At 48.5% G+C, this 22773-nt stretch overlaps 1 protein-coding gene and 1 long non-coding RNA gene across 5 annotated transcripts in view; one reads left to right on the plus strand and one right to left on the minus strand.

Annotated features, from left to right (window-relative positions):
- The window catches only part of P4HA1 (prolyl 4-hydroxylase subunit alpha 1), a 28738-nt gene extending 10488 nt beyond the window's left edge, over positions 1–18250 (plus strand). Inside the window, exons 6-15 of one of the 4 annotated variants that reach the window (XM_032116465.1) lie at positions 867–1106; positions 1935–2125; positions 2640–2816; positions 5517–5587; positions 11612–11711; positions 12650–12703; positions 13878–13943; positions 14386–14454; positions 15075–15171; positions 15648–18250. In XM_032116465.1, coding sequence (XP_031972356.1) covers positions 867–1106; positions 1935–2125; positions 2640–2816; positions 5517–5587; positions 11612–11711; positions 12650–12703; positions 13878–13943; positions 14386–14454; positions 15075–15171; positions 15648–15718 — 1136 coding nt within the window. In that variant the 3' untranslated portion in view covers positions 15719–18250. Of the gene's footprint in view, positions 1–866; positions 1107–1934; positions 2126–2639; positions 2817–5516; positions 5588–6628; positions 6700–11611; positions 11712–12649; positions 12704–12764; positions 12819–13877; positions 13944–14385; positions 14455–15074; positions 15172–15647 lie in introns of all 4 variants that reach the window. The other 3 variants (XM_032116467.1, XM_032116464.1, XM_032116466.1) reach the window with 3 other exon arrangements.
- On the minus strand, positions 17359–22747 carry LOC116447348. The gene is made up of 3 exons (XR_004241561.1): positions 21857–22747; positions 19054–19158; positions 17359–18723 (listed from the first exon to the last, which is right to left on the minus strand). It is a non-coding gene; the product is annotated as an uncharacterized LOC116447348 (long non-coding RNA).
- Positions 22748–22773: the final 26 nt, after the last annotated feature.

The following is a 22773-nucleotide window of genomic DNA, read 5'->3' on the forward strand; positions in this document are numbered from 1 at the left end:
GTGGTCGCTTGTTTGTGCTCCTTTTCTTCATTTCCAGGGAATTTCTATTGGTCCAGAATCTCAGCTGCTGCAAAATCTTTGTGTCCTTTGAGAGTTTGCAGATTCAGGCTCAGGAAACTGCAGTTGCTGCCCATCACAGGATGGACACAAGGTGTTTAGTGGGGGAACAGGAACGGACAGCAGAACAGCTGCCCTGTTTGAGCACTGCAGAGCTGCTGTTAGAAACTCAGAATGGATTAAGATGTAATTTTAGCTGTAACACTGGCAGGTCCTGTTTTCCTTTTACAAGATTAAATTTGGTTTTTCATAGGGCCTGTATTTCCAGAGGCAAACCAGGAATCTGTAATTTGCCTACTAGTGCTTTAATCTTTCAGAGGTCACTTAAAATGTTTCTAAAAATGACTGACTTGAAAAAAATCTCAAGCAGCTGGGAATTTACTCCCTGATGTTTTCCTTTTCCTCCCCCACCAAGTTGTCAGTAACAAGTCGTGGTTCAGTAACATTTTGAAAGTGATAATGTGATGTCCTTGAAAACAGTGTTCTGAAACTTCAAATTTGGCTTATTTTTGCTCTTGCTCTAAGTGGTTGGGGTTTTGAGGAAGGAAGCTTTGTTTGATTTGATTTTTCACTAGTGGTAGAGACATTTCGCTGTTTGCTGCTATTCTGGCAATGGAAAGCTGCATCTGAGTGCTTGTGTGCCAAGGATTTACAGGCTTTAGAGACTTCAACAAATAGCTACTGCAGAAAGGAGCTGTGGGAGAGCAGAAATAAAACCCTGCTGTGAGGAATGAGAAATAACTCAAATGTTTCTCAGAGGACTGGTCTGGAACCCCGTGTAATCTGTTTGTTTTGTTTTAAATACCCAGGTGTGAAGCACAAATCCTTTCTAACAGCTGAAGATTGCTTTGAGCTGGGGAAGATTGCCTACACGGAGGCTGACTACTACCACACGGAGCTGTGGATGGAGCAAGCCCTGAAGCAGCTGGATGAGGGAGAAGTGTCCTCTGCAGACAAAGTTTACATCCTGGACTACCTGAGCTACGCTGTGTACCAGCAGGGGGACCTGGGCAAGGCCATGGCCCTCACCAGGCGCCTCCTGGAGCTGGGTATGGGGACAGGGACACAGCTCTGTGTGGGTTTGTCCTGGGGAGTGCAGGCTGGCCCAGACTCTGACTTGTATGTGCATTTGTAAAGTGCATTTTTACTTTTTTAGATGGGGATTTGCTCCTTTCTGCTGAAGGGTCTTTGCCTCCTGACACTATTGGCTTCTATCCCCTTACCTGAGCCACTGCTGCCTGAAATCTGGTTCTCTCCCTACCTTTTGCTTTCCTGCGTTGAGATTACTTCCCCTTAGGTAGAGGCAAAACCAAAATTAATGAAATTGAAACTAAATTGGTGATACTGAAATCTCTGCAGATGATTTAAATACGAATTCAGCATGCTGAAGATGAAACACGTGTAAAAACAAGAAATACAGAATACAAGACAGTGAGATAAGAGTCTGTTTCATGAAAAATGAAAGTATTTCTTCTTCTGTAAATACTCTGCTGATTGACTGTGTAACGGATGCTCTGGGAAGCTCAGCACTAACTCAAACATAGCCATAGCTACAGAGACCCATTTATTAAAGAACTGAAGCTAATTCTGTAAGTTAAAAAGCTTTGTCACCAGAAATCTTAAATCCCACCAGGGAATTCTCAGGTTTACAGCCAGTCATGCTGTCCCAGCTCTCTCCCTTGTCTCTCCCTCTCTGGTGAGATGGGCTGGAATGGCCAAACCCTTTTCCTTACTGCTGGGACCCCTGTGTGCAGTGAGGGCTTGAGAAGCAGTCCTGTGCATCTGTTTCCTTTTGCTTGCTGTAAATAACCACGTCTGGAGGATTCCTCACGGGCTGGAAACCTGCCAGTGATCCCCGTCTGTTTCTGTGTCAACAGATCCTGAACATCAAAGAGCAAACGGGAACATGAAATACTTTGAATACATCATGGCTAAAGAGAAAGAGGCAAATAAGTCCAGCACAGATTCAGAAGACCAGCAGGAGAAGGAAACTGAGGTTAAGAAAAAGGATTACCTGCCCGAGAGAAGGAAGTACGAAATGCTGTGCCGTGGGGAGGGGCTCAAAATGGTAAAGTGGAGTAGACCGTTCTCAAATGTTTGAAACCAAACAATGTCAGGAATTTGTGTGTGGTGTGCAAGCAAGGAAGTTGTTAGAGCAGCTGGATGAGTGTGCAGAGCTGAGGATCATGAGTTGGATTTCTTCCCCGTTTCAGTCTGTCCAGTAGACAGAAAGTAACGCTGCCTCAGGCACTGCTGGCTGTCTTGGGTGTGCTCCATCAGTGCCATTAATTGAATGAGGAGGCTGGAAGTCTGGGGTTACATGCAGAATTAAATAAGGGTGGGTTTTTCAGCAATAAAATTATTTTAGTAGGGTTGTGTAAAGTAATGCTTGTCGAAGTATTGCACAGTAACATTAATGTGCAGCCAGTACTGGCTTCTCAAACTGAAATAATCTCTTTAACCTGTCCCAAAACAAGGCAGGGAGAGGGAATTGTTTGTGTGTCCGGGACATGTTCTGTTCCCTGGAGATATCAATGTCCCCTGGAGTTCTCTGACTCCCTCTTGCTCTGCCTCCCTTCCAGACTCCCCGGAGACAAAAGAGGCTCTTCTGCCGCTACTACGACGGGAACAGGAATCCCAGGTACATCCTGGGCCCTGTCAAGCAGGAGGACGAGTGGGACAAGCCTCGGATCGTTCGCTTCCTGGACATCATCTCGGACGAGGAGATCGAGACCGTGAAGGAGCTCGCCAAGCCCAGGGTAAATGCCTTACACTTCCGTGCCTTTGGAGCCCTGACCTCCAGCTGCACGGTGGGAGCGCGCGGCCGGCTCCGCGGGCACGCCGGCGTGTGCGCACTGCGCTCGCACCCCGCTTGCCTCACCCTGCAGCTCTGGGTGCCTGCCTTTGAAGGAGCCTGGGGACAGCTGGGAATTCTCTGTGACGACTGGAGCCAGGTCACAGCAGTGCAGGATTGTCAGACTCTTCCAGCAGACACAATTTCAGCTGGATCAGATGAGGAGGAGAACGTTCTCCAACAGAGAGCAAACATAAAGCAGTGAGGGTGTACTGGAGCATTCCTGAATTTTCTTTGGTTTTCTGGCTTTTGTTTTTCCTTTTTAAGTCTGGAAGGGAAAGGCAGCCATTCCTATGGTCCTGGAATGCAACCTTATTGTACAGACAAGAAAGAATGGTTGCATTCTCCATTTTGGCATAAGACTGGCTTCTGTCTCCCAGGCTTGGAAGCTGCCTGCAGACAAAAGTGCTTTAAGAGGGCAGGACTTAGGTGGTGGGTTTTGCCTTCTTATTGACGATGGTGGCTCATCAACCCTGTTTCAGACACTGGATGCAAAGGTTCCTGTCTCTCAGTGAGGAATAATCCAGGGCAGCTCTGCTGTCTGAGAAAACAGGAGTGTCCAAGGCAAACAGCAAACTGATGGAGTTGCCTTCTGTATCCAGTTGGTGCAACCCTGCATCCACAAATATACATTGAAGATGTAGTTAGTTATATTAATTTATTTTTCCATCAATTATCTGTGACTTCTAAAATAAGACTTAAGCTTATAGAAAGGTAATTTTCCTGCTTTCTTCCTTTTGGCCTAAATGGGTTTTTGTCCAGAATGAGCTGAGCAGATGGAGATTAGGGGAATAAGAGCATTCAGTGCAGGAGAAACTGTTGCCTTGGCCTGCCGTGAGGTAGAGCAGCTGTGGTGGTACGTGGGCAGCTGGGGGGTGAGGCTGTCCTTGGCCACTGCACCATCTGCTAGGGAGCCTGAAGGTGATTTTAAAGCTCCCTGAAGCCTGATGTGCTGGACATTGGGAAGAATTTCTTCACTGAAAAGTTTGTCAGGCCTTGGCAGGGGCTGCCCACAGAGGTGGCAGGGTCCCTGTCCCTGGAGGTGTCCAGGGAATGACTGGACATGGCACTCAGTGCTCTGGGCTGGGGACAAGGTGGGGATGGACCAGAGGCTGGACTTGATTATCTTGGGGGTCTTTTCCAACCTCAGTGATTCAGTGATTCTGTTCTGTGGTTTCTGAGGCACGTTCTGAACTGCAAGCAGAAAGTATAAATTTTTCCCTTCACGTACCTGTGAGGCATCTCCTCCTGCTCCCCTGCCAGGCAGCTTTGGTGCAGGGCTGAAAATCAGAGCCCCTGTTGCTGGTCTGTAGGTGTTGGAGCCCCTTTGCTCCTGCGTGATGCATTCCACACCCGGGGAATGTGACCAGACCACTATTTTACAGAGTAGCAAACCTGTAAACATGGGACTGTAAGCTCTGAACTTGCTGAGGTCGTTGTTTTCCTGTCAAACATTCGGCTCGTGGCAAAGACTTGGAGACCTTTAACGCAGGAGCATCTGTATGCAGTTACTGTTCCCCATATTCCCTGTGGCTGAGGCCTTGCACGGCTCAGCAGCAAAATGGTTGTGTTCTTGGAGACTGAAAGGTCATCTCCTCCTTCCTCATGCTCGGGATGCTGCCATCCTCTGGGAAGAGACAGTCCTGGCTGATCTGTGCCCAGCCTTCTGCCGTGCTGGCAGCACGAAGCCTCATTATTCAGCTCTGGAGTCTCACTGGAATTGTAGTTTGTGCCTTGGTTTTTTATGTGTCTGCATGGGAGGAGAGGAGAGGCAGCATACTGGGAGCTCCCAGTATCTTTTCTTGTCAGGTGGTATGGAGAGGCCTTGATTTGTTAAGTTCATTCTAACAGTAAAGAAATGCTTCTGATTGATTGGGAGTCGGCATGACATTGTGCCTTTTCCAAAATTTGGGCTCTGCACCTCAGTCTTTCCAGTTACGAGTGATGGACAGTGTCTGGTAGTACATGAGCCAAGTTAAAGGGTGATGTGAGGTTCTGAGCTGGAATACTAACACAGATGGGAAGGCACGAAGTAAATGGAGCACAGCAGAGGGAAAGGAAGGCCTTGAGCCAGGAGTTCCCACTCTGTGTAAATGTGACCATGGGTGAAGCAAAAGTTTGTGTGAGCCCAAAGGAGCTCGGTGCTGCTTTTGGTACAGGAAGACCCAAAAAGGAATGGTTTATTCACCTTTGGCTTATGGTGCTGCCTGGATTCAATTTACCTGTCAAACTCCTCATCCAGGGGCAGGACAGTGTAACAAAGCACCTCTTGTCCACGTGCTACACCACTGTGCTGCTCCCAGAACGTTTCATTGCACAAGAAATCAAAGCTGCTGTAGAAATGTTCTCGCTACAGACATGGAAACAGGACTTGTGGAAAACCTTAAAAAACCAAACAAGAGACCTTTCTTTTAGTAAAACTGGAGCCTCCCCCTCATTCCCCGTGGCCCCCCACCCCTCCATGGCAGACAGACCACGGCAGCGGTGCCGGGGCGGTGGCGGTGGTGGCTTGGTGGCGTTGTCCCCCTCCCGAGGCTTCTGAATGGTCGGATTGCTGGGATGCAGATTGTGCTTGTAATGCAACTTCTGATGGTTCGCTTCACAGCTGAGGCGAGCCACCATTTCAAACCCCATAACGGGAGCCTTGGAGACGGCACATTACAGAATTAGCAAAAGGTAAGAGAGCTCCATGCCAGAGGTTTTGGGCCTGTAATGAGTGTGGACATCCTGCTCATTATGGGGAAACGAGGTGGGCTGAAGAGACAGCTGTGTAGTCCACCATGTGATTCCCTGAGATCTGTAACAGGCTGTTACTGCTGAGTTCCTCAGTCTTTTCCTTCAGCTGGAAGTTCTGGGGGCGTGTTTTGATTTGTTCTTTCCTTTTTGGTCGCCTTCTCAGTGTGCGTTTTTTCAAGCAAGTCTCTGCAGTCAGTGTGAGAAATACAAGATGCTACAAAACCTTCAGTAGAATCTGGTTTTGTTTTTAATCTATATATTCCTTTCCTCTTGCTCTTCTCACAACCAAGAATTGTCCTCCCTTTCTTTGGAAAATGTAGCAGACCTCGAAGTGCCTTTTTGGGTGTAGGAGATGCTTCAGGTCCTTGCTGTGCACACAAACACACATCTCCTTGTCCAGGATAATCCCACACTCCCAGCTGGGCTCCTTTACCTCCTGCTTGACACAAATCTGGCAGAACACAGGCTCATTTCCACCGGGCTCCTGGTTCTTTTCAGCTTGTCTGTTAAGTACTACAAGTGCTGAATTTAGCCTGTGCTTTCCAAAATTGGCTGGATCTGAAAGAAACCACCTGCCCCTGCCTGCCCTCCCCTGGTTTTAGCCACGGTAATTAAAGGTTTGCTGCACAGGCCTTCAGCACTGAGCCAAAATTCTGGGAGGAGTTAAACTTCTGGGTGAGGAGGAATCGTCTGGGAAACTCAGCATCATAAATTACTTGCAGAAAGTTCTTGATTTTTAAACCAAAAAAACAAAAAGGAAAAATAGTAAAGGGAGGAAAAAAGTGAAAGGACAATCTAACCAAATTATTCCAACCAATTTGTTGTGATTTGGACATGGCAGCTGCAGCTTGTGTTGCCCTTCCAACCATTGCTAATTTGCGAGCATCGCATCCGGACCAATCGGAACCCTTTCAAACACCTGGGGCTTGGCCAAAAAGCAGCCTGCGAGGTGGGTAAGCCTTGTCCTTTCTCTTTTTGTAGCTGAGCCGTGCTACTGTTCATGACCCTGAGACTGGGAAACTGACCACAGCACATTACAGAGTCTCTAAGAGGTAAGGGGAAGGGATTCCTTGTCTGAGGAAGTGTGTCCTGGGGCCGTGCTGCTTCAGCGCTAAACGCGGGCAGGGATTTTGTGTAACTTCTCTTATTCTTCAGCCTTTCTTCCGAAGAGAGTGGGCTAAAGCAAGCTGAGCTGTCGCATAACAAAGCACGTGGTCTGCTGAAGTAGGGATTCCTTGTCAGGGGTGGCATTCCGAGGTGGAAGTGCCCTCTCTGGCTGAGCATGGCTTGTGCGCTGGGACTAACGTTCTAAACGTGGGTGTGGGGCTCTGCTGGGGCCCGGGGCAATGGGGCACCTGCCTGGCTCACCTCTGCTCCTAAGCTTCTGTATCCACACCTGCTCAGAGCTAGGGAGCTGCTGTAATTCCTGGGAGCACTGCACATTAAAGCTAGGTGATGATTTTAAGGGATTTCCTTGTTGAAATGATGGTACGTAGCTGCTGCTTGAATAGAAACCCAGAGTTCTTTCAGCTGCTTTGAACAAACCCCTGAACTTAGAATGGCCCAGAGCTGAAGGGCCTTAGCTGTGAATTTCTTCAGAGAGGTAAAAGTGCTTCCAAATACGGGACCACAGGGAGGTGATTGATTCAGGAATGATGATAAGTCTCAGGAAAACTGGAAAACCACTGGAGCTGAGGTCCTTAAGGCCACTCTAGTGGCAAGTTGAAAACATTTATTTTTATGCCTCGCACCTTTGCAGCACGTGGGTCTGTGTGCTCATTGGCACACGCAGGTGGTGGGAATCCTTTGGGAGTTGTCTGGGAAGCTCTTACATGTTTGCTCCTTAAAACTGCCCCCAGGGAGCGACTTCAGGAACGTTCATCTTCTTGTTGGACATGCATTGCATTTCATTTTTATTTGTTTTTAATGTTCGGGTCTGTCCATGTCTTACCTATCTTGGTTATTTGTCACTGTGTATTTCATTTATGCACTTGTGGGGTTTGTCCTCTGTGCCAGACAGCTCTGGGGTATTTACTGAGGAAACTCCTTCATCCATTCGGATCCCCTCATGTCAAACTTGATGTGCTAATGATGGGAATTGCAGAAGGTGACCAGATTACTGATGGAAATTGGGATGCATAATTGGTGCCTATTTAAATAGATGAGGCTTAGTGAAGGAACTTTTTATTTAGAGTTGCGATTTTTCATTAGTAGGAAGCGTTATTCCCTGAGGTGTTGCAGATGCCAGTCAGAAAAAATAGCACAAGGCACTACCCAGCATTAAAGGCCAATTAAAAACCCAGGACAGAGCCTGGGGAATCGGACCTTTAAATTCTTATTAAGGTTTGGTGCTCAAAAATGTGGCACTGTGGGGCTTCCTTCCAATGTACCCAAGGAACTCTCAGAAGTAAATAGTATTTTACTGAACTAAGTTTTTAAATTCAGTATCTCACTGGAAGCTGGAATTAAAATTGTAGAGAAACATCCAAGAAGTAGGGAACACCATTTTTTGAGGGTAGGAACAGCCTGGAGGGTAGAGAGGGACTGCCCTTCTCCTGCTTCCCCATGCCTTTGCTTTCATCCATGTGCAGATTTGCAGGATGGTTATGGACTTTCCAAGAGAACTTGACACCTAAATCTGGAGTAGGAGGCAGAAGCCACCCCCACCAGCCTGATTTAGAGGGCCTGTGCTGTTCCTGCTGCTCTCCTGCACTTCCAGAGACATCTTTCCCTTGGAGCTGCTTGAGCTGGTTTGGGTTTCGGTGAATCATTGCTCCTGAAAACCAAAAAATGCTCACTTTATTTTTTTTAATAGATGACTGCTTTCCCCCTCCAAACATTCCTTCCCAGCACATGCCCTCCTAAATTACAGCATTCCTGTCTCTGAGAGAGCTACTGTTCCCTTGGTGGGACGTGGCAGCTCTGTGAAGGGGGGCACCTTGCCAGCACCACCGAGCCGTGTGTGCAGCACCAGGATAAACCCACCCACTCACACACTGCTTTTAAAGATAAAAACTGCCTTTTCCCCCTTCTCTCTCCTCCCAGCAGGCAGCCAGAGCTTGCAGCACGTAATGTTAAAAGTTTCCACTTCAGAAATACCAGGCTGGGCTTTTACTCGCTCCATGTTGTGTCTCTGCTGGTACTTTTCTGCACACCACGTGTATCTTAGAAGGCTTTTAAACATAAATGCCAGTATTTTGTGGCCAGTGACTTACAGAAGTAGTGTTGGGGTGTAATGTCTGCTCCTAGACTGACCAGAGCAGCTGAGGAGATGAGATTTTGGGGGGATGTGCCCCTTGTGTGTTCAGTAGCTCCAGAGAATTGTCTGTTTTTTCCTTAATGTACTGCTTGGTCTATTTCTGTGTAGAAGCATTGTGCCATTAAAAATCGCTAAGGTGCCCCACGCAGAATTATAAGAGGGAGGAATATGGGACATTTGGTGGCTGTCCCATCCCTGGAAGTGGCCAAGGCTTGGAGCAACCTGGTCTAGTGGAAGGTGTCTCTGCCCATGGCAGGGGGTGGAATGGGATGAGCTTTCAGGTCCCTTCCAACCAAGTCATTTCTCGATTCCATGAGTCAATGTGATTATTCCTGTCCATTTGTAATGCGTACAAAAGTTGTTAAAAGCCCCCCTGGTGTGAATTCAGCACGCTAATGGAAGCATTCTGGTTTTTGTAACAGCTCAGGGATGGCTCTTTACAAAGCCGAGTGGGTCAGCAAAACCCCAAACTTGTGTGGTGGTCACTAACAAAATACCAAATCCTGCTGTAACTCAGTGCCATCTTGAGCTGCCCTGCCTGGGCTTCCCAGGAGTTGTCCCTTTTTGTTAGGGCCCATCACGGACTCGGAGGTGGCAGCTGGTCAAAGATACGACAGAATGCAATGAACCTGTCAAATTCAGTGTCTCATCTGACAGATGGCCATGGAAGAGCAGAGCTGTGTGCAGTTACTGGACGGGGAATTACGTAAATATCAAAAGAAAACAGGTTGCTGAGCATGCTTAAGGCTGTTAATGCTGCACCTCCTGCACCACTGGTCAGGGAGTGTCTTTCTTTGAAAGACAAGGGCAGGAGAAAAGCCAACTTTGTGTGAAGAAACTGTTTTGAATGAGGCACTTCTATCAGCGAGGGACCAAGCTGAGGCAGCACCGGAGGAGGGAATGTGGGACAGCTGGAATACTCTGTGAGCAGGCAAGGCCATGGATGCAGGTTTCATAACACCTTCAGGGTTAAATCCCCCTGTAGGCCTCCCTGTGGTTTAGCTCAGCACCCAGCAGACAGGCTGGCACTTGGAATATGGTTTCAATTCCCTGTTCCTCCACCTTTCATAGGCTTTCTTTGTATGCTGAGGCAGTTAATTTTATTTTTAAAATACATACAGTACTCCCCTTCCTGAAAGGCTGCAGTTTTCTCCTGGTGAAGCATTCATTGCCACTCTGAATAACCAACACAGCAAGAATGCTTGGGTTTTCCTTTCTTCGGGTTTTTTTCCTTTAAGCCTTTATTAACAGACTGGGCAGAAGCAGAGAGAGCCTACACTCTGAAGCTGGTAGGTGTGTCAGGGTTTTTCTTGTGCCTTAAATGTGAGGTTAGGGCTGCTTGTGAGCATTACCTGGTCACCATGGCTGTGTAGCATGGCTGCTTTTTGGGGTTTTTGTTTGGTAAATGCTTCATATCCATGTCTTTGCATTCTTCTGCCACCTGAAATCAAAGCAGGTTGTGTTGTAACATCTCCTCGTACTAACAGCGTTCAGCAGTGGATGGGTCTGTGCATGTCTGTCTTGAGAAATGTGATTTCTTTTATCATCTTATAGTTCATTTGTCATTGAGAAAATGCTCATAGAGATTCTGTAACCTGTGTCAGTGCCTTGTGTCATGTATCAGGCTGCTGTTCCTCCCAGGCAAAGTCTTCGGGGATTTATGGGTTTTTTAAATACAAATTAAAGAAAACTTTAATTTAGTGTAGATGTGAAGGTTGATTTGAGTAAAAATACAGGGATGCTGCAACTGATAGTTTCCAGCTGGGCTCTGGGCACAGAGATTTCTGTCCAGCAGGAAGCACTGCTGAGCCTAAAAGCTGAGTCAGCTGCTAGAAAAAAAAAAGGTAGAAATAGCTGTCTCTGTTTTCCTGCCAAAAAAACAAAATGGGGGAAAATGAGCCCCAAATCATCAGTATTATCACCCATATTAGTGCAGTGGTTGGCATGGGATGAGAAAAGCAGCAAGAGAAACAGGCATCAGGTGAGCAGGTGTTGAAAAACTCTAATACACAGTAGGAGGCAAACATTTTGAAAGATGCCCTTGAAACTGAGGCTGACCTTCCACATTTATATTTTTTTTAAAAAGGGGTTAGTTTGGGGTTTTCCCCCCCTTAAAAATCTGTGTACCTGAAGCATGTGCTAAATACCAGATTTGTAATAGGCTGTTCTGGTAGAAATTGTTCAATTTAATGCATTATTTAATTGTTTTCAGAGTGATTTTTAGTAGCATTGCAGGGCTAAGTGATGAGAAAGGGCAGCTCACAGAGTGCTGGCCTGGAAGTGTGTGACATTTCGGGGAGCTGAGTTACAGCTACACAGACAAATACAGCAACCCACCCTCCCAAATCTTGCTTCAAAACCCATCGCCCCTGGGGGCTGCATTAGCTGGTGGGAGTGGGGTAAGAGCAGAACTGTGCATGCCTAGTTTAAAAAAGAGCCTGAAGCACTGTTGGGAACATTTCCTTCAGCCCAGTGTGGGAATGCAGGCCCTTGCTTAGGGAGCTCCCTTAAACCAGTGCTGGAATTGGTCTTTCTAGAAAACACCTTCATTGAATTCAGGGCTTTGTAATGCCCTAGAAGCACACCTGGTCATGCTACCAAATTCTTGACAAGTCCTAAGAACTAATCTGACATTCCAAGTAACTCCAAGTGTTGCTGCCGTGCCGCCTGTTGCTGTCACGTGTCACTAACTGTCCCCCCCTCAGCGCGTGGCTGTCGGGGTACGAGAGCCCGGTGGTGTCCCGGATCAACACCAGGATCCAGGACCTGACAGGGCTGGATGTCTCCACAGCAGAGGAGCTGCAGGTGAGTGTCAGGGTGGGTTTGGTGCTGGATGGCAGTCAGCATTTCACTGTGGATGGATGGCTTGTGCTTGCTCAGGGTGGGTGACCACAAAAACTCACTTATTTACAGAGAGGAGGAAACAAAGCTGTCTTTGCAGAGCAGCTGTTCAGTGTGAAGTGGCTTTTTGGGGCTGAAAGGAAACAGTGATAACTGAAACTCTGGCTGTGTAATTCCTTTTCATTTAGACTAACTGAGTTTCATGGCTGCAGGGTCAAACTTTGCTGCTGTTGGAGACAGTTAAAAGTTTAGCTTGACTTGTACTCAAGGAAGGCCACCAGTGTGCCTGCTGTCCCTGGGGTGTGGGGAACACTGGCTGTATGTGTAACTTGAGAAAATTGTAACTTAGAAGTGCTTTTGTTTATTTGCTTGAGGCCTTTAAATGAGCAGCTGCTTCCCTGACTGTGAGCAGAGCCTGAGTACCTGGGAAGCAGGACACCCACAAAGTGGTTCTGAAACCTGCTCTGCTCCTTGCCCCTCTGTCAAGGTTCCTGGTGATAAAATGGCCATGGAGCTGGTTAAAAAATGAGGTTATTTTTTTATAACCAATTGGCAAGAAGGACAGGTGACCCTCTCTATTGACACATTTAAATTTAGGTCAAAAAGTGGTTTAAATTTGATGATGTAAAAGCACCGTAACACGTTTTGAAGAGAACAGAGGCTGAAAAGTTTTCTGTAGGAGAAAAATGCTTTTCTAGCCTGGGAAGCACCAGGTTCCTTCCATGGAGCACGCTGCATCCTGCAGTGCCAGTCTTGGATGTGCTCTTGTAGCTGACAGAGGCTCGACATTTCCTGGGACTTGGTGTTTAAACTTCATCTGTGCAAAGGCTGTAGCTGACAGTCGAACTCTTGCCTGGATAAATACTGATTTACTAGATCCTGTGCTTCTCCTTCCACTGTAGGTAGCCAACTACGGCGTAGGAGGCCAGTATGAGCCTCATTTTGATTTTGGAAGGGTAAGTCCTGTTTTGTCTTCACCTCTTTCTTCTTCACAAGCGCTGTGTTTCTCTTTTTCAGGTGGCAAATTATGGAGTGGGAGGACAGTATGAGCCCCACTTTGACTTTGCACGGGCAAGTAAAGAGCTGGAGGAGAGCTAGACCTGGTGAAGCCTGGGCTTCTGGGCTGGGGCACACTCTCTGTTCTTCAACGTGCATTAAATTTTGTAGCTCTTCCACTTTCCTAATCCATGTCCGTGGAGAAAGCCCTCTAAACCACCAGCTGAACCTGTGGAGGTTGTTACCTGTAAGATGAGTGCCAGCAGACTCCTGACAACTGGAAAAAGTCTTATTTCACTCTCCTTAAGTTCTTGATTGAAGTTGTCCACCTGTTTTATTCCAGTTTAAATTGCAGACTGCTGAAATTCAGTTGGTTATTTACTGGGCATAATTCTGTGTGGTTTAACTCCTTCAGATTAACCTTAATCTTGCCAATCCCAGCCACCAACTCTGAATCAGGATCTCTGCTCTGTAAGCAGGTGCTCCAAGGCATTGCAACTGAGTAACAGGTTTTGTTTGGAAGCCCTGGGGTTGTTTCCTGGAGTAACAATTGCTGGAATTTCAGTGCACACAAATTGTGGCCTCAGGGGGTGGGTTTAAAAACAGAGGTGTGACAGAAGTTGGTGTCAAAACTCATCAAAATGGGGGTTCATTCTTGTAAGCCAAGTGCTAAACACGTCTTAGTTGCCTGGTTTGTCACTGAGGCTTCCTCCCTGCTTCCCAGCTGGAATCCAAAGTGGAGTGTGGCAGGGAGGTGTCCCAGCTGCCCCTGGGACTGAGAGCTGCCCTGGCTGCTGCCAAGGACAAGGGGGGATGAGTGTAATTAAATAATTCAGTTTGCTGTGAGGAGGATTTATAGACTCAGCCTCAGACAGCACAGTTGTTCTTGCCCATTAGAAATCTGGGCTTAATGCCCACCCTTCCTCCCTCCCTGACAGAATTTCAAAGTGCCTGGTTTATTTAAATTAATAGATTCACTCCTATTGCATTCCTCCCCTCCTTCCAAATCAGGGGGTTGGATTAATTCTTCTGCACAAGTCTGTTGCGTGCTGCTGGCTCAGCAGCTGTGCGTCACTGGCTGCTCTCAGCAACCAGAAAGAAATGCTGATGGAATCTGCCTGCTTTTGTTCACAGAAAGATGAGCCAGATGCTTTTAAGGAATTGGGAACAGGCAACAGAATTGCTACTTGGTTGTTTTATGTAAGTGATAAATTTCTGCCATCTGTCACTGCATATTCTGTACCACTGAATGATTTAATTCTGCTTTTTTTTTTCATTCTTTTTTACTGAAGGGACTTGCAAGTGAAGCAGCCACTAACTTTGGGGTAATACATGGGGGGGGGGGGGGGGCGTGTTATTACCCAGACTTTGTGGTTCTTCCATGTGTCTTAAGGAGGATTTTTCCCCCAAATTTGAGCATTAGCTGAAATTATTTGCCTGCCTGTTTATTTTTGTATCTGCATCAGAATTTACAGCATGTTCACTGCCTTAACACTCAAGTGGGAGGGACAAGGCTGGGACTGCACTGGGAACAGAGCAGGTTTGGCCTTTTTAAGGGGTTTACGTCGAAATTAAACTTCACTTTTACTAAAAAGTGAGATTTTATCAGCCTGAACTCACCTGTGCTTCCCCACCTGTTCAGATGAGCGATGTGTCAGCAGGGGGAGCCACGGTCTTCCCTGAAGTGGGAGCCAGCGTTTGGCCAAAAAAGGTGAGCAGGATTTATCCAGCAGATAAAACCACTCCTCCCCACCTACTCAAACAGAACAGGCACCAAACAGAGCTTTAAAGTGAACCTTTAAAATAACTGTAAGCACCTCTGTGCTGTCATACCAGTGCTGTGATTTTCCTTAAGTGCAGCAACTGGAGCTGTGCTGGTGATTCCAAGGGCCCTGACATTCCATGTGTTGATACTGCAAAACATTTAAATGCTTCAAAACACATCTTGAAAATACTCAGATCTATCAGTTGATTAGTCTTGAGGCATCTCTAGGAGATTCTCCTGTCAGTTTTTTCCGTCAAGCAAGGTTTGTCTTTGCTGGCCTGCTGTTCGTCTTTAGTAAATAATCTTGGCTTTCTTTAACTGGTCAGGAGTTGAATGAAAGTGGCTTAGGATTTTAAAAAAAATTAAGAGCCAAGTCTATAGACATACAATAGGTCAAAGGAGACTTATTCCTAAGGAAGCAAATGTTAGAATATGGAAAAGAGCCTTCAGTTCCAAAGGAGAATCTGAAACACAAATGCAGCCACCTTTGCCTTACTCTTCAGTGAGCTGGTGTGAAAGTGTGTGTTGTACAGAGCAAAGGGCTGAGTGTTCCCTGCCCTCCCCAGGGAACAGCTGTCTTCTGGTACAACCTCTTCCCCAGTGGAGAAGGCGATTACAGCACGCGGCACGCGGCCTGCCCGGTGCTAGTGGGAAATAAATGGGGTGAGTACCTGCCTCCGACCCGAGTCTGCCCTGTGCTGGGGGGTGGCTTGGCTTTCTTTTTCCTCTGGACTTCAGAAATTAAGTTCTTTGTAAAGAAATCTATTTAATTTACTTTATCTACCTCGTATCTCTCTGTATGTTAAATATATTCCATTCATTACATGTATAAAGTAAATGTAATATTGTATCTACTTTAAGAATCTTTTTGTAGCTTTGCAGCCATACTGGAAGGTTTTTTGTTGCTTTGTTGTTTGGTTGGTTTTTTTATTAGACTAACTTCACGCATTAGTGCATAGCAGTGGGGTTGGAATGAGAAAGTCTTTTAAGGCCCCTTCCAACCCCAGTTCTGTGATTAAAAACCATCAGAAAATTAAGATAATCCTGTGCTTAACCAAAAGCTGGCCTAGAGCATATTTAGGTTCAGTAGAGGAGGAGCTGACCAGGTGCAGTGACCCAGTACCTTTGTGTCTTTGCAGTATCCAATAAATGGCTCCACGAGCGGGGACAGGAATTCCGACGGCCGTGCACGTTATCGGAGCTGGAATGACGCAGCCTGGCCTCTAGAGTACTCAGTGTGTGTGAAATGCACACAGCTGGCAGTTTACAACTGACTAACAAACACTCCACTACAGGTCCATCCCCACCCACGCCGCTGTGTCAGCTGTGGACAGGACAAACGTGCTTTTAGTTCCCTCCAAATCCCCCCCAGGTCTTACCGACAGAAAATACTGAGGCTGACGAGTGTTACTGGAAAAAAAAAAAGGACAAAATACAGACGAGGGCCACAACTTACAGTGGTGTTGTGTGTGGTGTTCCTGTCACCATCATCCCTCTGAGCAGTGTGGGCAGCCAGGGGTTGTCCGGAGTCCTCCTCACCCCTGCCAGCCTTAGGGCAGGATGATTCCCTGGGAGGGCTCCTTTCTAAGGAATGCTGAATTAAACCCATTCCTATTCCTCAATTCCCAGACACTCGACTCTTTGCTCTCCTAGAGTGCCTGACCACTGCGGGCATGTTTTATTTTTTCTCTGGAAAACAGGTTATTACCATGTTTTAGCCTGGTGTTCCACTTCCACAAAAGCCCCACTTCTTAAACTTTTCTTCCTTCACGGCCTCTGTGGAGAATTTGGCTCTTAAGCTTGACCACATGAGCCAGCAGCTCCACAGGCAGAGCCAGGATGCTTCCACAGCGTCAGAGCGGCCTGGGAACACCCACAGCCCATCTTCCCTCCACTTCTGCAATGTTTGTCCACACGAACAAATGCTGCTTTTGTTCTGTCCTGGCAGCCAGCTCTTCCCTCTGCTTCTCAGGCAGTGGGGACGGGGATGTTCCCCTCGTCATTAATCAAAATTGTTGTGCCTTAGGACACTAGAATTTCAAATTGGTTCTGAGACTTCAGGTGCTGAGGTAACACAGTGTCCTCACAGAATGCTCCCCACCCCTCGTCCTTCTCCCAGCTCTCGAGGTTTCAGGAGAAACTCTCAGCCTATTTATAGTCCTGAACCTTTCTTAGATGCAGGCTCACTTTCCTGAACCCTTTCCTTTCCACAGCAGGATTTTTAGCAGAATATCCAAATATCTCAATAGCATGAGGACAAAAATCAAAGGGTGCTGCACCTGCCTCTACCAAAACAGTTCAGTTTTACTGATTTAGGGGTCAAGCCTGAAGTCTTTACCAAGGAAAAATTCCAATTTTGGTTAATTGGATTTTCTGCCTCAATAAAATCTTGGCAATTGAGCCAAAATGTACAAAACCTATTGTTAAACGTGCTAGAAATACCTCTGGAATACTGGGAATGCAGTTTAAGGTACTATAGTTGGAGGAACTGCATACTTTTAGAAGACACTTTAAAAAGTCTTTGCTGGAAAACAGATTGTTAAATTTCTACTGAGCCTGGTAGCAGTGGGACCCACAGAACTGCCCATCCCTAGCCCTGCACCTTCCTGAATTCTGCCTGGCTTTTGGCAGCTGGAAAACAAGGTCCATCCATAACTTGAGAACACAAAGTGCACAGTCCCCCCCTCACATCTGTACTGCTCCTTTACCGAGAGCAGGAGCTGATCTAAATAAATTCACCCCAGAACGGGGTTAGCAGAGCTGATCTTTGAGCACTAAATTGTAATAATTAAAAAAACCCCAAACCCCTAACATTTGTGCCTATCTGAGTTTTCTCACTTTTTCATCGGGCTCTGTTCCTCTCCATGGTTCTCTCTTTTCTCTTTCCCCTCTCTTTTAGTTTGTAAAGTTCCAAAAAGGTAACTATGGCTGCAGGTAACTCCCACCCCCTCCCTGCAAGTACAAGGGTCCTGTGAACAGTGTGGGGCATCCATAAATGCCAGTCCTACCTTGTAAAGGAGCACAAAGCAAAATCCCTGTACTGCCATCAGGAACAGGTGTGGAAAGCATTTGCTCTTGCTGTCCCAACTCTATTCAACAATCACCAAAGGACGAAAAAAAAGCCAGAGATGGGGAATTTTGGTCAGCAGTTCCCTCCCTCACCTCAATGCCAGTGAGTATTTCCAGTATTAAACAGCATCAGTCTCAGGCATTGCTTGGGGAGTACAAATGTTCTGGTGCACGACTTCTTAAAGCAGTGAACCACTCACAGATAATTCTTCAGGAAAGAATTTTCTACTTGTGACAGTAGAAAATTTCACTTGGTTAAAGGGGAAAAAAAAAATCCCTCAAAATTAAACCTTGAGTCTGCTGAGGCATATCAGGAATGTTTCAGGTTATGGCAGTAGGGTTGGATTAGATTTTCAAACTGCAGACAATCCCTGTTTCCTCCACTGCAGTGGTGTCCATGCCTCCAACGCTGACTGTGTAAGGGATTACACTGGTGCTGCTGCTTCTGCCTTACCCCATCATTTCTCAAAGGGCTTTTGGATCCCTGGCGTGGCTCCTGTGTGAATCTAGTTTTGTATTAAACATGATTGAAAACTGTCTGGGCTCACAGTGACTGACAACTGAGAAATTGCCTTACTGTTACATTTTTTGTAATAAAATTTTTAATGTTTTAAAAAAAAAGTGAACAGGCTTAAAATAAAAGCCACTGCCAGTAGCAGTGAGAAATCCTCCACATCCAACTCTCCTCGTATGTGGCTGCTATAAATCTGATCACACAAAGTTTTATCACCATTTGTGGAAACTAAGCTCCTTTGTTTCCCTGCACCATCTCAGTGGGCAGGTGCAGGAGCTGCTCCTACTCCAAATTCCTGTTCAACACTAAACTTTGTGTCTCCGCTGGGAACACACAGCCCTAAAGGACTGCAAGAGGGGAGGGCAGATCATGCTGGGCTGAAAGCAGGGTCAGCTGCTGAGTGTCCCTTTTCCAGGGATGACATACCTATTTCCTGAAGCCAGAAGGTCAACCAGCCACTGATCCTGGAATGGTTCTAGTGAAGGGAGGAAAGCACCAGAGTCTCCAAGAGCACAATAAACTCACATGTGGGAAGGTCAGGCTGGCCTCCTCCATAACCAAAACCCACAGCCGTTCCTGAGCTTCACCCCGCAGAGCAGTGGAGCTCATGCTTAGTTCTGGTCATCAGGAACCTGCACAAAGCACAGCAAGGGCTGGTGAGAGGCCTTGACCCTTTTGCCTGTGGGACGCAGCCGTGTGCTGCCCGTGGAGCACTTGGCTTGCAGGTAGGGAGCTGCCCCAGGACACTGCTCATGTGCTCACACATTGGGCAGCTGTGGCATAGGAAATCAGCCTAAAGTGCACCAGCGTTGTTTTGTTTTGGAAAGGTGATTGGGTTCCATCCCCAGCCACCCTGTGCTGCTGAGCTGCTGCCCTGCCCCTGCCAGGACGGGTCTTGGGGGAAGGAAAGGGCTCTGGATCAGCCCTGGCCTACTGCAACCGGTGACTTCCCACCATCCTACCTGGGTCCCTGGGGCTCTTCTGGCACAGCTGCACCTGGAGCAGGACCATGGGGGGTCACCACCATGGGAGGAACCCAGCAAGGGTAAGGCCCACAGCAGCTGCAGCTGAAAAGGCAGGATAAGGTCAGAGATAGGGAAAAAGGCCTGTGAATGTCACAGGGCAGGAATAAGATAAAGAGGAAGGAAATCCGGGTCTGACAGGACCATAGAACCCAGAATAGTTTGGGTTGGAAGGTACTTAAAACTCATCCAGTTCCAACCCCCTGCCATGGGTAAGGGACACCTTCCACTATCACTCCAAGCCCCATCTAGCCTGGCCTTGGACACTTCAGGGATCCAGGGGCACCCCACCCTCCCAAGGAACAATTCCTTCCCAATATCCCATCTATCCCTGCCCTCTGGCACTGGGAAGCCATTCCCTGTGTCCTGTCATTCCAGACCCTTGTCCAAAGTCCCTCTCCAGCTCTCCTGGAGCCCCTTTAGGCCCTGGAAGGGGCTCTGAGGTCTCCACAGAGTTTTCTCTCTTCTAGGCTGAACAATCCCAGCTCTCCCAGCCTTTCCTCCCAGCAGAGCTGCTCCATCCCTCTGCTCATCCTGGAGCCTCCTCTGGACTCTCTCCAGCAGCTCCAGGTCCCTGCTGTGCTGGGCCCCAGGGCTGGGGCAGCTCTGCAGGTGGGGTCTCACCTGAGCACAGGGGCAGAACGCTCTCCTGCAGGGGGGCAGCACAAGGCTGTAGGGACCTGCCCACACACTTGAGCTCGGCCCCCAGGAGGGAGGGGGTCTTTAACCACCCCCGCCCACCCTCCCTGGCTGCTGGACTCTGACCCGGCTCGGAGGGACTCGGGGATTTCATCATCGACCCGCAGTTCTCGTTCCGGTAATCAGTGACTCACCTGGCTCCCAAAGCGGGCTCTGAAGCAGCCACGGATCGCGCACTAACCTGAACCACCAGCTGCCCCTTCCCCCTGCTAAACACCGACCAGCAACTCCCCGAGCCAGCCAAAGCCCATGGAAAAGGGGCTCCCGTCCCTCTCTCCCAAGTCCTCCCCAGCAGAATGCCACGGGAAGGATCCTGGCACAGTCACGACGTAGGGAGTGTGCTCGGAATGAGGAATGCCCCACAGGAGCCGGAGCTTGGCTCCTGATGCGGAGCCAAGAGGGATTTTCCAGCTCCGTCGGGGACGGGGCTCATTCCCACAGGCGCGGGGGCCACAGGAGCGGACAGGACGGGTGTAGCCACCTCTCCCTCCCAAGCCGGGAACGCTGCCAACAGCCTGACAGTGTCCCTGGGAATGTGTGACTCACCACGGCCCGGGGCTGCGCTATATTTAAGCATTACGGAGGCAGAAATGAATGCACCGAGTCAGGAGCTGCCTATCCCGAGGTCAGGAGCAGGTTCAGAAACCAGTTGTCAGAGTTCACCACCGTAGCAAAAAGCATCTGCATCCCTTTAAATCTTCAGAGCTGGCCCAGGGAAGGGGTATTTGTAACTGCAGTGGGTCAAAGCGAGGCCAGACAGCCTGCAGGGTCCCACTGTGCACATCCACAGCCGGGGAGTTCCTCACTGCTGCAGCTGCTGAGCCACTCCCCGAGGGAACTGTGGAGGTTGCTTTTACCCAATCCGACATTTTTCCTGGTCTTCAGATCTTGAAGTCTGGGTGCAACCAAGCTATTTGCAGCTGGACTGAAAACCTCCCAGGAGACTGCCTTGGGGAGGGAAAGAAGGAAGCAGGAGGAAGGAAGGAGAGCGGCTCATCCCCCAGGCAGGGCGAAGGGGCTGCCACGTCTTGGAAAAGCAGTTAAACTGCTTTTTATTCACAAACCTTTGCTTCGGGACCAGTGACAAACTAGCAGGAAAGTTTCTGACTCCTCTTTACCCAGGCTCTCTGCTCTCTGCCAGCTGCTCCCTCCCCACCCTGTTCGGCTTTCCTAATTCCAATTGACTTTGCAAACGGCCTGGGCTCCAGAGCCACTCGCTCCAGGCTGCATGTCCTGCTCACACCACATTCCCACATTCCCTGTGGTTTGCAACCTCTGCAGTCCTGCCAGCATTTTCTCCCTCTCTGTTCGCCTTCAGCAGCACACGGATCAGTCACCAGGGCCCGAGGATGACAAAGAAAGCTGTGTTCTGGAATTGCCTCTAGAGCAACCCTAAAAGGCTCCACCACAAAAGCAGGACACCACACACAGACACCCAGGGGCTCTTACACATTTCCAAGCTATTCTCGAATAGCTGTTTTGCTCTTTTTTACATTAATTTCTGCCAGGCTGTTGGCAAAGGCTGGGAGCACTGGGACTGCAAACTGGAGTATCAGGCGGGGCAGGGATTGAACCAGCAGAGACATCAAGGGCTCCGCTCACTGCAAGACACAGCATGGGACTCTTGAATCCAATTTTCCCTGCACTGGGGCTCCCTGACAACAGACTCCGGGGACCATTTCCACCCATGTCTGACAGACCAATCCCCAGCATGGTCTGAACAGTAGGAGAGGCCCGAGCTCTCCAGTGCTCCTGCAGGGAAATCCTCACTTCCCCAGCGCCCCCTCTGCTGTGTGCCAGGGGTGACACAGACATTCCAGGGTTCTCTATACCTGGGTTTATCTTCCCAAAGGCAAAGCTGGTTTGAAGTTCCCCTGGGACCTCCTGCATTCCCAAACATCCCCTCACCCATAACTCCGCCCTGGCAGCCATGGGCCTCAGAGCAGATGGAACAAGCAGGCAGCAGCTGCTTCTGGCTCCACACCATTTCCCAGGAGAGGGACTAACCAGCTTGTTTGCTCCCTTCCCCACTTCTCTGACTCACCTGCCTAAGAAACCAAGACTTGGCTGTCCCATGTCTGGAGTTTGTCACCCACGGCCATGTGCAGAGACACAGGCAGTGCCATGGAGCTCTGGCCCTCCAGAAGCAGCAACACAGCAGGGCTGAATCTCCTGCAAAACAATAAAATGCCAGAATTTGCATTTGTGTTTGGCATATATTTAAAATGCCTGCAGCCCAGCTCCTCCTGAGAGGCATTGCTGTGCTGGAGCACATCTGAAAAGCTTTCTAAGAGCAGCCAGAACCTTCCCACACCATTTCCCTTCTCTATTCTCTGTGAGTGGTTTGCTTTGTCTTTTGCTGTGGATGTTCATTTGGTTGCTTTCTTTTTAATGCGCAACTTTGAACCCTCCACCAGCTGAGCAGGCCCCTGGGTCCTGGCAGGCCTGTCCCACTCCAGAGCCAAGACCTGCAGCTGCCCACAACCCATCCCCTGGCTCAGATTTCAGTGCCAACCTTTCCTTCTGGCTCACCTGTGCTACATGTTTAATTTACATTACATAGGAGCTGTAACAACCAGCCATATAACATCAGCCCTCAGCAGCCACATCAAACGCAAGTATTCATCTACAACATCGATCCTAGAACTGGAGGTGATGCCAAGGAATTACCCTGAATGCAGTGTTTGTAACCCCAAACTACTCCAAACTGCTGGATCAACCCCTCCGAGGCTCTGTGAGCCCATGGGATTTGCTAGGAGCAATATACCCAGCAGCTAGGCTGGGTGAAGGTCTCATCCCACCCCCGTGTGCCCAGGAGGCCTGGGGAAAGGGCAAGGGGTGCTCTTCAGGCTGCCTGAGCAGCAGGAATTTTTTTCATCTCCCACCAGGCTGGGGAGGGAGTGAGGTGGCCCATGCAGGGAGAGGTCCCTTTTGGGGAGCTGCAGCCCCGGCGCCGGGGGG

The sequence above is a fragment of the Corvus moneduloides genome, chromosome 8 (genome assembly GCF_009650955.1).
Source record: "Corvus moneduloides isolate bCorMon1 chromosome 8, bCorMon1.pri, whole genome shotgun sequence".
In the NCBI taxonomy this organism is placed as follows: domain Eukaryota; kingdom Metazoa; phylum Chordata; class Aves; order Passeriformes; family Corvidae; genus Corvus; species Corvus moneduloides.